Source organism: Cyrtonyx montezumae, unplaced genomic scaffold (assembly GCF_038088225.1).
Source record: "Cyrtonyx montezumae isolate F1298 unplaced genomic scaffold, pur_monq_1.0 scaffold_3, whole genome shotgun sequence".
Taxonomy (NCBI): Eukaryota; Metazoa; Chordata; class Aves; order Galliformes; family Odontophoridae; genus Cyrtonyx; species Cyrtonyx montezumae.
The window spans coordinates 128,211,901-128,224,019 of NW_027072034.1; the positions used below are offsets into that span (position 1 = coordinate 128,211,901).

Sequence of the window (12,119 nt, forward strand, 5' to 3'; positions counted from 1 at the left end):
GGCTTTTGATGAAGCACATGAGAGAGAAGAAAATAGTTATCAGTCATGACCATGTTACTATTCAAAGCTTTTTTTACTCAGTTAAAGTTTCAGTTTATAATGAATTCTCAAAGGTTAAGTTTCCTGAACTGAATATGTTTATGAATAATCAAAGCTGCTTTTAGTGCAGAAGCCTGATCCACTAAAATTGATTTTCATTATTTATAACACCATATAAGTGTGAATTTTGGTAACAGCAAAGCTCTGATTGATCATTTACTGCTGCTGTAGCTTGAGACAATTCACTTTGCTCCTTCAAACGTGAAAGCCTTTGGGTGTCCCACTCTTATAATAAGCTTTTTTTCCCAGGGAGTCTCTCACCATTTGTTTGTTCAGAGGTCAGCTAGTTAAATTCCTGACTTCATTGGGCTTCTCCAGGTATTACTACAATTATTAATTCCTCAGGTTAGTATTCTCTTAAAATTAAAAAAAAAAAAAAATCAGCTGTATGTACTGATTACCTCCCCGTTCTGAATTCCTTCAGAGTCACTGGTAAATAATTTTGCTTTAAGGCCCACTATTGCTGCTGGTGATGACTAGTTGAGGCAAGAAACTAGAAGTAACATACTGAAAATAAATCCTTCCAACTGTTACCTATCAATAATGCCTAATGCGAGCCAAGAACCACTAATGGTTCACGCTTTGTGTTTTGGCAATACGTACTGTATAGATGACAAGGAAAGCATTACATTGACTGGTAACAAGTTGCTATGATTTTAGAGAGGCATATAAATTTATAAACAATTTGATTGCAAATAAAACATAAAAAAAGGTTTCAATTTTTTTCTAAGAAAGATATGAATAGTACAAATCATTTTTAGTAATAATATTGTAATACTTCTTTTATTTTACAAAGGTGTTTCAGTAAGACGATGTAACATGGAGATGTAACACAGGCTTTACTTCTCTGGCAAATTTTAAGCGTATGTGAAGAGCACTCATTCGCTGCTCAGCAAGTCAAATTCAGGTTATTACTAACCTCAAGGAGCAAAACATTTTAAAATCTGAGGAAATCTCCAGAGCTGCATAGCATTATAACCAGAAGCATTAATCTAAAAGGACTAAATTCACAGCCCACTTTTCTACTGTCTTGATTTTAAATTCAAGCTTATCCCACAGAAGTGCAGAAACATTGCTGCTAGCATTGTCTGATGCTTCATAAATCTGTCTATTTCTAGCACTAATTATCCCAAGCAGCTGTTATCCTTCATTTGATCTTCAATATCCAGGAAATCTCTTCTTCAAAGTCTAACTCAACCAAAGAACATTCTGTGTGTGATATTCAGAGATAAAATACACCTATATTGCTTAAAGGCCATGCACCCTGTTGGGCTTTTTCAATGAAGCTCCATCAACCTTCCTGAAAATGTCACAATAATTTCCAAAATAAATAAATAAACAGCATTTCATCAGGAAAAAGAAGAACTAAGGATGCTGACGTTAGTTGTACTGAAGTATAATCCCTAGAAGAACAAAAAAGTAGGTACTGCTAAGCTAAACAAGTGTGAAAGAGCACATACACAACCTAATTGCAGAGCTCTTTCTCTCAGGGTATTTCCAGTGAAAGATTAAAGACCATATCAACTGTATTAGTTAGGTAACTCACACAGCCACCCATTCTGGAAGCACATACACACAAACAAACCCATACATCTTGAATGTTCAATGTTTCCCATACATGCCATGTGTTTTCACTACTTGCAGGTATAAGAGCAGGATCTATGATTGGATCAGAAACATCTAAAGGATGTATGAAACATGAACACTGGCTACCTCTATTACGTGCTCTCCCCACACGTCACCCCTTCACACATGGCCTTTTGCAGCACTGGTTGTACAGTCAGCTTCCTCTCAAATTCTCATTTAAAGCCGTGAATTCCTAGTTTATACTTCAGATGTCCCAGACACAGCAAAGCTCATGCCTACTTTTAGTTCCGCTGTTGCCTGTGTTGCACAGAGCTATGGGCTGAGCCTGTTACTGGGACAGGCCACACACTCCACTCCTCCTCACCCTGCCTGGCACTTCTCTGCCCCAGGGAGGCTCTCTGGGTTGGAACAGGATGAGTTCAGCTTCACTCTGATCCTGTGCAGAAGTAAGCATCTCAACTTATTTAACCACAACATACCCAGCACGACTTAATAAAACCTTGCTTTTCCAGTTCTTCAGGGAACCATGAGGCCAATCAAACTTCACTGCAGATGTGGTATCCATCTGAATGCACAGAGAGAACATCAATGTCTGACAGAGTTGTTACTAACGTCACAACTGACTGACTAGGGACTGCAGATGGAAAACAGGCAGTTCTGACTGCTGGTTGTCAGTAAACAACAGCATCCTTCCTTTGGCTGACTGAAGAATCCCCTTAGTTTGAGCTGATCCAATACCACTTCTCAAAGTTATAGCGTTATTGAAAAAAGATGTTGCTGATTTGTTCAGACAAATTCATATATAGCTACTACTAGAGCATCACTTGATAATCCAAAAAAAGAAATTCATCTGCAATAATCTATCAGATTAATCCACATTTCTAATACTCAGCATGCATTTTATGTAACAAGTACTATCCAACACATCAACTTCTCATGGCACAGCTGTCGTGAAAAACATAGTTCATTGGACTCAAAATTCTACATGCATCACAAAACTAATCCCAGGAGGTCTGCTATCACTCTGTAACAGGAACAGGGCTACAGCTACACAGGAGAACATGGAAAAGGCAGCAGTCAATGTTGTATGCATATACAAAATAAACAGAGCCTCGGGCGTAGCACTATCTCAAGCCTTTTTTTTCTGTCACAGCTGCTAGCACAATGACAAATATTCACATCCCGTAAGAAACACTGTATGACAAGAATGTGTTAGTGATCCTGTAATCTATGTGTTCACATACAGAGCAACCTGCACTTGTGATTGCAAAATGGGTCCAGATTCAGCAGCAAAATTACTGCTTACCGAAAGTTGCACTGAATTCACTCTTATCTAGAATAAGTAAGTATTTATTCTGGTAATATATATTTTAGCCATATCCAGCAGTTAACAACCCATCAGTTTTCTGCATCATATAAAAATGTTGCAGAGCAATTTTACTGAAGTTAAGATGGTGAAAGCATCAACCATTGCTTGGGTGGTGACTACTCTAGGGTGAGAGCAGCAGAGATCAACTGTGAGACTGTACCTACGTGACACTGTACACACAGATGAATTCAGCATCACTTCACCCCCACCCCAGATGTCTGTCATTTCCCAAGACAAGTATTCAAAATGGGGGTAAAAGTAAGCATGCAGGTGTATGGCTCTAAAGTTTTCAGGACCCACAGTCTATAGAGAAGGGGGATGTCATGGTTGGTTGGCCAGGTCTCACTGCACTCCATTGGGTGAAGGTTAGTTATCTCCCAAACCATGAGAGTTGTTAACTCCCAAACTATCCCTGGCACAATATACCATCAATCCAAAGTGTCTGAAAGTGTATGTGCCTAGATCTTGACTGGATCCCCAACATTTATAACAAAAGCAATCCTCCTTTTGGATCCTGCCACTAGTCAAAGCAGCATCCAGGACAGTTTTCTTAGTTAAATCCTGCAGAAGCCCACTTGTAAGCCATTTCTGAGAACTGTGCAGATTTTAGCTAATGACAGAACACACAATCACAATATGTTGGCAGGGGCATATTTTCAGTACAGGCAAGACAATTTAGTGTTGAGAGCTAGGGACAAAGAGGCATAGTAGGGAATATCAGACACATAAAAAGTAAGGACCTATATAATCTCCTAAGAGACAGAAGGAAAACAGATGGCTTGAGAATAAGTGTTAACTGTTCAGCTCCTATACCAGTTTGGCAACATCAGTGCTGAGTAGCCAGAACTGCAGAGATGGCTGAATGTATATTCCCAGGAAAATCTCCAGTAACAAAGCTGGTTGGAAATTTTAATGGAAAATTACCACAAAATGCCAGCCCGTGAAGAGCAAAGTCATGACAAAAATCTTGGCCAAAAAATATTTTTCTAAATGCTAAAGATATAATTTCATTTTGACTCTTTATTTTTTTAATGAAATGTTGTAATGTGTAAAAAATAGCCCATTACATAAGATGAAATGAGAAAAGGCAAGGAGTGTTGAAATCCCAACAAAGCATTTCAGCTCAGAATGTAAGCTTTCAGAATTTTGCTTCATAAGCAATTGACTCTGTGAGTGGGTGTTTTATTTCAGGCTAGAACATGATACTTCTGTTGCTGTATTCTAAAAGTGGAATTTTCCCCAAAGTGAGGATTCCAGATTCTGTACTGCACTAAGTATTATTTTTTTGCCATCTTCTGAATTTGATATTCAGCAAATGCTCAGTTGTGATATGATCAAACAGAGTAAATCCATTCTCTCACTTTTTAGAGAAAAACAACAAGATTACATCCTTTTCAGCAATAGAAAAGGAAAGAACTTCTTCAGCTCAGGAGTCAGTAAACTTAAATTAATCCCAAAGTGGACTTCTGAGGGCTACCAAGTCTGTACAACCACAATTTGCTAAGTCTGGTAAATATTCCAGTCAGATTTCTTGTAGTCTATAAATTATACTACAGCTGTGTTTTTAATTGTGGAGAATATCAGAGACAGAATATGGCAGTCTGCTTTTTACAAATTATTATAAATTAGTCAGACAAGGCTTCTGCAGACTCACACCAGCACAGATCATCCTGAAGGACTGGCTGGAGACAGAGCAGGATAGTCTTTCCCCACAGTGCTTACTAACACTGCTGATCATCAAATGAACAAAGACGGCAACATTCACTGGCTTCCTCTATTCTGCAAAAAGATCCATACTATGTATGCACATCCCATCAATAACAACTACATGGTAAGTCTGGTAGCTTAGTTGATAGTTATATAGGAGAATAAACATACCACGATCAGCAATGGCCCAGAACAGCAGTGAACCAGAACAGTCTTCATCTGCATCTCAGTTAAACTGCTTCCCCTCACACTGCTTCCCTCAGATCCAGCATCCTGGCTGTGCAGTTCACCAAATACCAGTTCCAAGATCCTATTCTCATCAAATGAAGTAACCATGTAACTCACTACCTTAAAAAGTTCCCAGGATTATTCAGGTCTTGATTATGTCACCCTTTAACACAACTAGAACTTTCTGTGTTAATAGTTTAAGTAGTTGCATAAAATACTAAGATAGCAAACTCCCAATAGCATTCAAAAACCAAAACTGTTGTTTTTGTAACAATCAACATCTCATTCAGCATTCCACACAACTGATATTGTGTGAGAGCTCACTCACTCTTCTGTCTCACAGGCTAGAAGTTATCAAGAATACACAATCTGATGTTCATTAGCAAATACTAAATAGGACGCTCAACTACTAACAGAAACATTTTGCCATGACCTGGTGCATAGTGATACTGATGCTGTTCCCAGGCAATTCTTCTCAGACCAGGTTTCTGTTGCACTGGAACAAGTTCTCAGATTTGACAGAATCTTGGCTGGCTAAAGATGATTGAAATATGATAATCAAGTGCTATTTAATTTCATAGCAGCATATTCATCACTGTAGTTAGATCTTTCTAGGGATTCTCACAGCTACCAGCCTCAACAAGCCAAGCTCCAGCATTCTTAAATACAGAATCTCTCTTTTCCTGCCTCATTCCTTCACTTTCTACAAACTAGCACAGGACATAGATCAGATTATGAAATCTTTGCTAACCAATCTTCAGCCATTTCCACATCTTGAGTCATAAGTAGCAATGTCTGCACTCTATACCTCACAGGTAACTGTTTGTTGATAATTACAACAGTTAAAAACCAATAAAAATATTCAATTTGTTATTGTAGCAAATATGTACTGCTCCAAGTGGGCAACTGACTCTGAAGGAAATTTACCCTACACTTAGCAACAATTGAACAAACAACTGAAAACAATTGTAACATCTTCATTTTATCATTATTTCGTTTCTTTCTCATTTCTCCTTCCCCATCAAAAAGCTTCCCGAGGACAAAGGATGAAGTAGAATTAAATTAAAAATAATTCATTAGGAAAATCAAGAAGCAACCACAGCATTTCTTCTTCATCCAGTTACAGCCTAAACACATTTGTCAAGCTTTAGCTTCATGCTTAAGGAAATGATACAAAAACTACCACTGTACAAAAACCGAAGATAGACCTCAATATCCACATGAAATAAAATATGCTGTCTCCCCCTGCTGGCTCTGCATTAAGTCAAACCATGCAAAGGGAAGGGAAGAACAGAAAGCAAATATTTATTGTTATCCCAGAGATACCAGAGTCGATACAGCAGAATAATAACAATCTTCAACCTCAGTTACTAATTAAGCACTACAACAGAGAATACTAGTAGCCTTTCTGAAGACAGTAAGAAACACAGTTAAAGTTGTTATAGGTATCACAGCACTAACTTAAATCCTTTGTGAAAGGTTTTACTGAAAATATTCCTTCATCAAAAATACAAGAGAATATTAATGAACTTCGCATTAATATAACTTCAGTTTTGTACTGAACCAGATTTAAACATCTGGATGTGATCCTAAGGTTAATTTGACTGGTGTTCTACCTCTATACAGAGATTTCACTACATCAGGAAAAAAATACGTGTGACAGCAGTATTAACATACCAAAAAACTCTACATAAATCAATTGAAGAACCCCTGTATTATTAAATACATTGCAATGTCAGAATCAATGACACCACGGGTCAAAGATTTTTCTTTGTCACTAAAAATATTCTTTAAAAAGGAAAAATAAAAGCAACTTCTCCATAGCTATTTGATAAATATTTTAGCACGACAGAATCACAGAATTGTTGGAGTTGTTGGAAGGGACCTCCAGAGATCCCTCCAGAGTCCAACCCTCTGCCAAAGCAGCTCCCTAGCCCAGGTTGCACAAGTAGATGTTCAGGAGGGTCTTGAACATCTCCAGAGAAGGAGACTCCACCACCTCTCTGTGCAGCTGTGCCAGTGCTCCGTCACTGCACTGTGAAGGAGTTCCCATGCACACATGTGCAGAACTTCCTATGCATCAGTTTGTGGCCATTTCCCCTCATACTATCAAGATATTATAACAGTAATAATGTATATGAAAGCATATTATAATTTTTATGGCAAGTTTTTTGAATGTTCCATCATATTAATTGCTCTTTTCAAAGTTGAGAGGAGAACAATAGATCTTTTCTCTGTTAGCATAATGGTTTTGCTGAGATTTTAGTACTTTACAAACTTGGCAACTGTACTTGTCAGAACTTTCTAAGCTATTACCTTCTCCTATGCACTCACTTCTGCCACCCTCTGCAGAAAATGGAAATGGGGAAGTGTATATAGAAAGGAAAAAAGGAATTGTCTTTCAAATGGATCAGCTTTCCAGTCTGGTTTACCACATACCACACAGTGGTTCCTGAGTACTACAGTGCAGGAGAATAGTACAGAGGCAAGAAAAAAAGGCTGGGGGGAAGAAAACCAGTTGTGCCTGCCTTTTGACAGCTGTTGATCACTTAACAATTCTAAGGTACAGCTATTGGAAACTTGTACATCTATTCCAAAGCAAAAGTAGCCATAACAGGTCATGCAACAAACTCCAGTGGCTTTGGATCACATCTTAACATAAGAAACAATTAAGTTTTGGCTGTTCTAGGACACACACATCTAGATTTTCTGATCCACAAGTGAGTTAACACTAGGTAATACACTGCATTAGTAATAAAAAATATCTAACCTGAAGAGATGTGATATACAAACCTACAGAATCTTCCAAAATCTGCATGCATGGATTGATATTAGACAATAAACCTTTACTTTAACATTTCAGCTGTTATCTTGACTATCACTGGCAAATTAATGGAAATACAAAATGGACTCTGAAAATTGTGAACACAGATTCACATTCAGGATGAAATCCCACATCCCTTGGAGTCAAAATTTTTTTAACCACACAAATGGGAGGTTTGGACCTTCAGAATTTACAGTCAACCCTCTAAATACTTAGATGCATGCAAAGTTCAAACAGTCTTATTTAAAAGTAGACTAGGGTGTATACTTAATACTGAAGACTCAATTATCAAGCTGATGTTGATGAAGAAAAATAACAGGTGAGAAGAAATATGCCTGAAGTAGCACATGTCAGCCAAGATCTTTCATGCTACTTTTTAAGTCAACCAAAGAAACATTCATAAATGCTTAAAAGTTAATAGACCAACCTTAAACTATATTACATTAGCACATGCCACTACAGTAAGATCCTTTTAATAATATTTTACATGCACCTCAAAGCTCCTATCAGGCATTTTTGTGAAGAGACCATGCTTTATTTACTGTACCTGAACATTTCTGTACCTGTCACGCTGCATGTTAATAAAAAATAAGACAGGAAACAAGTTATTTTCACAAGTCCATTCTGAAGACATCATTTCTATTTACTTTGACATATAACATCACATTTTTTCATTTTAGCAGAACTAATGAAAGCACTTCAGCATGCCTTTATGTGACAATTTTGCCAAGCCACATAAAAAGATCTCACTGTGTTGGAAGAAAGGGCTAAATGATTGAAGGACACCATTTCTCCCTTTTCCCACCTGTTCCCTTTGAAACACACATGCTGATAAAGAAATCTGAGGAAAGTAAGTTTGTTTATACTAATGCTCCTCATCTTGAATCTACTCGGTAGAAAGGAGTTGCATGCACTACCAACAAAACGCTGAGAAGACAGCTGCATTTGTCATCTGTAGCTTCCAGTGAGCAGAATTTCCATTTCCAGCATATCCTTTCAACCATATACAAGTAACTGTTAAACACATCGGGCATACCCAAAAACACAAATCAGATTTTCTGTGAATGAAAACTGAAGAAGCCTGGCAGACAATCTACAGCGAGGGTGCCCCACCAATAAACAAAGCTGTGGCTACAACAGACTGTCTAGTGAACACCTTAAATCAAACTGCTTTGCCAGGTGTCACAAAGACCACTGGAAGCCAGTTGTGTAAGAAACAGCACAGCCTGGCTTCATGATTTTAAATCAAAGGCAAGGGCTTAATTGAAATACTGTCCATGTTAATGAAATACACCACTTACACTGACACATGCACACAGAACAGCACTTACGTCGTTTCTGGGAAACTGCCTGTAAACACGCTGTGACAATGTCGCAGTTCTTCTGGACTTTATGCACAAGCCTGTCTTTCAGCTTCAGAAGATGAAGTAACTTTGCAGATTGAACAGAAATTCTGTAATTCAGTTCCTGTTTTATAGTTGTCAATTCATCCACACCTGCCAATAAGCAGAGAAAATAGCCTCAACCCAGGCCAAAACATTTATAAGAAGCCTGCCACAGTCGACATGCAAAAGGACCTGCCCCCAAGGCATTTACAAATTTCCCATATATTGGAAGATCTATTGAATGAGACGATCTCTGATAACAAACATTTTCAAGACCTGAGCCAACGTTCATTCAATCAAAGTACCTCAATTAATTGTGCAGTGCATTAAACTTGGCAGTCATGCTGTGATAAATTGGAACTTTCATCACAGATGCAGCAGAATACATCTCAAGTAGCAAAATCAAGGGGTAAATTTCATACATAGAAGACTGCCTGGGGAAAACATGCAAAAGGAATAAGTAAATGGTAATAGACACAGGAACTTGTTCAAGAAGTTGCCTGCAAGGCTAGGGATGCAACTCCAGGATGAGCTCTAAATGGAAAACTATTTCCACTAAAAGGTAAACTATGAAGCTTCAGTCACGGTTCTCACTATTTCCACAGGTCACAGGGACACCAGAGCTCTCAGCTCACCAAAATGACTCGGCTTACTTCTAATGTCCCTGCTTGTCCAGTTGTGCAGAGAGCTTTGGAGATGTGGGAGAAAGTTTTTGGGTTCCCTCCTCTGTGTGCATCCCACCAGTGAAAGTCTGAGTCTTGCCTACCATGTGCTGACCTGCTCAGCAATTTGCTATGGAACAGCCTGGTGCAGCTTGCTATTCCTGTCCTGACAGCTTTCTTCCTGAAGCTGTTCTCAAATCCTACCGCGTTCAATCCAGCCACATCTCCCAAAGCTGAAAGAAAAATCAATAAAAAAAAATCCATACTGTTGTAACCTGATTCAGTGAGCAAAAAGTTGATGCCTTAAGGAAAAGCTACCGTTAGTGGGATGGTGATTGGCTCAGCTCATAAAGCAAAACCTACCTCAAAATTTTGCAGAACTTCAGAAAAGGACAAATCAGGCTGAAATGCTAACCAAGTGTGGGATGGGAAAGAACCAGGAATGGCATCTGCTGGCTAAAAGAACACTGTATTCTGCAGCACACAGCCCATCTACATCAGTCCCTGCTGCTCAGTCAGCACCTCCCATCTTTGGGATTGGGCAAGGTGACTCCATGCCACAATGTACCAGGATTTTGAGTGGGAAAAAATGAAACTGTATTCCTTCTGACTCGGACAGTCATCACAAAAGCATTGAGGTGAATTTTATCCTTTCTTGTTCACCCAGTTAACTGTTCTTGTAAAAAACATAAACTACTGTTGCAGCAATATTCCTGAGTTTTACTTCTACAACACTTATTTCCATACAAACTTCTTGTTGAGTCCCAGATACCATGGGACGTACAGAACATGAGCCATATCCTGTAACATCGGGCTGAGTACCAACATCACAGTAAGAAGCCAAACACGGAAGCAGAAAACTGTTTGCACAGCTTGAGAAACCGGCACGTCTATTCACCTCCTTCTTTTTGCCCTTGTCAGAAACAAGGATATTGTGATATCAGGAGACAAGAGACCTTTTGTATGGCCCTCTTCACCAGGCTGGCTTGGGGCTGCAAGTATCCACTGTCACAGCCGTGCGAGCGTTGTCAGCGCCCTTTGACAGCTTCATTTACGCTACTTTCTATTTTGCATTCGTTTCGCTTTCCTTGGAGAGAAGTTTACCTGCGCGTAAAGCAAGCCTGAAAACCGCAAAGCTGAAGTCTAAGAGAATGACAAGAGCCGGACAGCACAGCCACTTTTCGTGGTGGAATGAGGGAGAGAACAACAACGGACGACACACAGCGAGCAGCGGGAGCCCCGTGCCGAGCGGGGGGGCACAGCGAGGGGAGCCCGGCCCGGCGCGGCCCGTACCTTTCAGCCGCAGGTACTCGGCGCGGCTCGGCCGCTGCCGCTGCATCTCCCGCAGGGCGCGGGGAGGGGCGGCCGCCTCGGCGGCGCTGTAGAGCTCGGTGAGCAGCCCGCTGACCAGCGACGAGGTGCGGCTGGAGCGGCCGCTGCGGGGAGCCTCCTCGTCCTCCTCGTCCTCCTCCTCGGCCAGGCTGTCCGCGCTGCTGCCCGCCCGGCCGCCCGCTGCTCCCTCCCCAGCCTCCATGTTCCGCGGCCGTCCGGCAGCGCCGAGTTCCGGGCTCGGCTCGTTCCACGGCGAGACGGAGGTGGCGGGGGGAGCCCGGGGCGGTCCCGCGGGCGGCGGCCGTGCGAGGCCCCCCCCCGCGCACCTCGCGGCGTGGTAGAGCCCGCGGCCGGGACCGCACCTGCGGGCGACACCGCATCCCAACCCGCGGGGATGGCACGGGCGGGGTGGGGGTGCGAGGGGCTCGGCAGCGGTTGGAGGAAGGTGCATTCAGAAAAAGAAGCTGCGCTGTTTGTTACGGCGGATGGCGAGCTGTGTGTTAAACTATTGGAGAGCGGCCATAGGAAGGCGCATGGAGAAGGGTCAGCGAGGAGCGGCTGAGGTGCGCTCAGCGCAAAACAGAGGAGCTGAGGGGAGCCCTGATGGCGGCTGCAGCTCTCACAGGGAGCGGAGGGGCAGCGCTGAGCTCTGCTCTGTGTGACAGCGACAGGGCCCGAGGGAACGGCACGGAGCTGTGTCAGGGGAGGGGCAGGAAGGCTCTGCACGGCCCCGAGCTCAGGGTGCGTTAGAACGCTCTCAGACACACGGTTCGTCTGCACACCCCCAGCCCGCCGTACTACCCCCGCCTGCCCCATGAGTTCACGCAGCACTGCGCGCGCAGCTCCGCCCCCGGGGCGGGGCCGGTGAGCGGCACCTCCCGCTCACGTGACACCGCCCCCCCCTCCCCTCTCGCCCCGGTCATATG

At 41.8% G+C, this 12,119-nt stretch overlaps 1 protein-coding gene across 2 annotated transcripts in view; it reads right to left on the reverse strand.

Moving 5' to 3' along the window:
• Nucleotides 1-11,396, reverse strand: part of TBC1D30 (TBC1 domain family member 30) — a 47,988-nt gene extending 36,592 nt beyond the window's left edge. For both annotated transcript variants that reach the window (XM_065743359.1, XM_065743358.1), the window contains exons 1-2: nucleotides 11,155-11,396; nucleotides 9,146-9,310 (exon numbers count right to left, since the gene is read on the reverse strand). In XM_065743359.1, the coding sequence (XP_065599431.1) occupies nucleotides 9,146-9,310; nucleotides 11,155-11,395 (406 nt within the window). In that variant the 5' untranslated portion in view covers nucleotide 11,396. The remainder of the gene's footprint in view (nucleotides 1-9,145; nucleotides 9,311-11,154) is intronic.
• Between the last annotated feature and the right edge of the window lie 723 nt (nucleotides 11,397-12,119).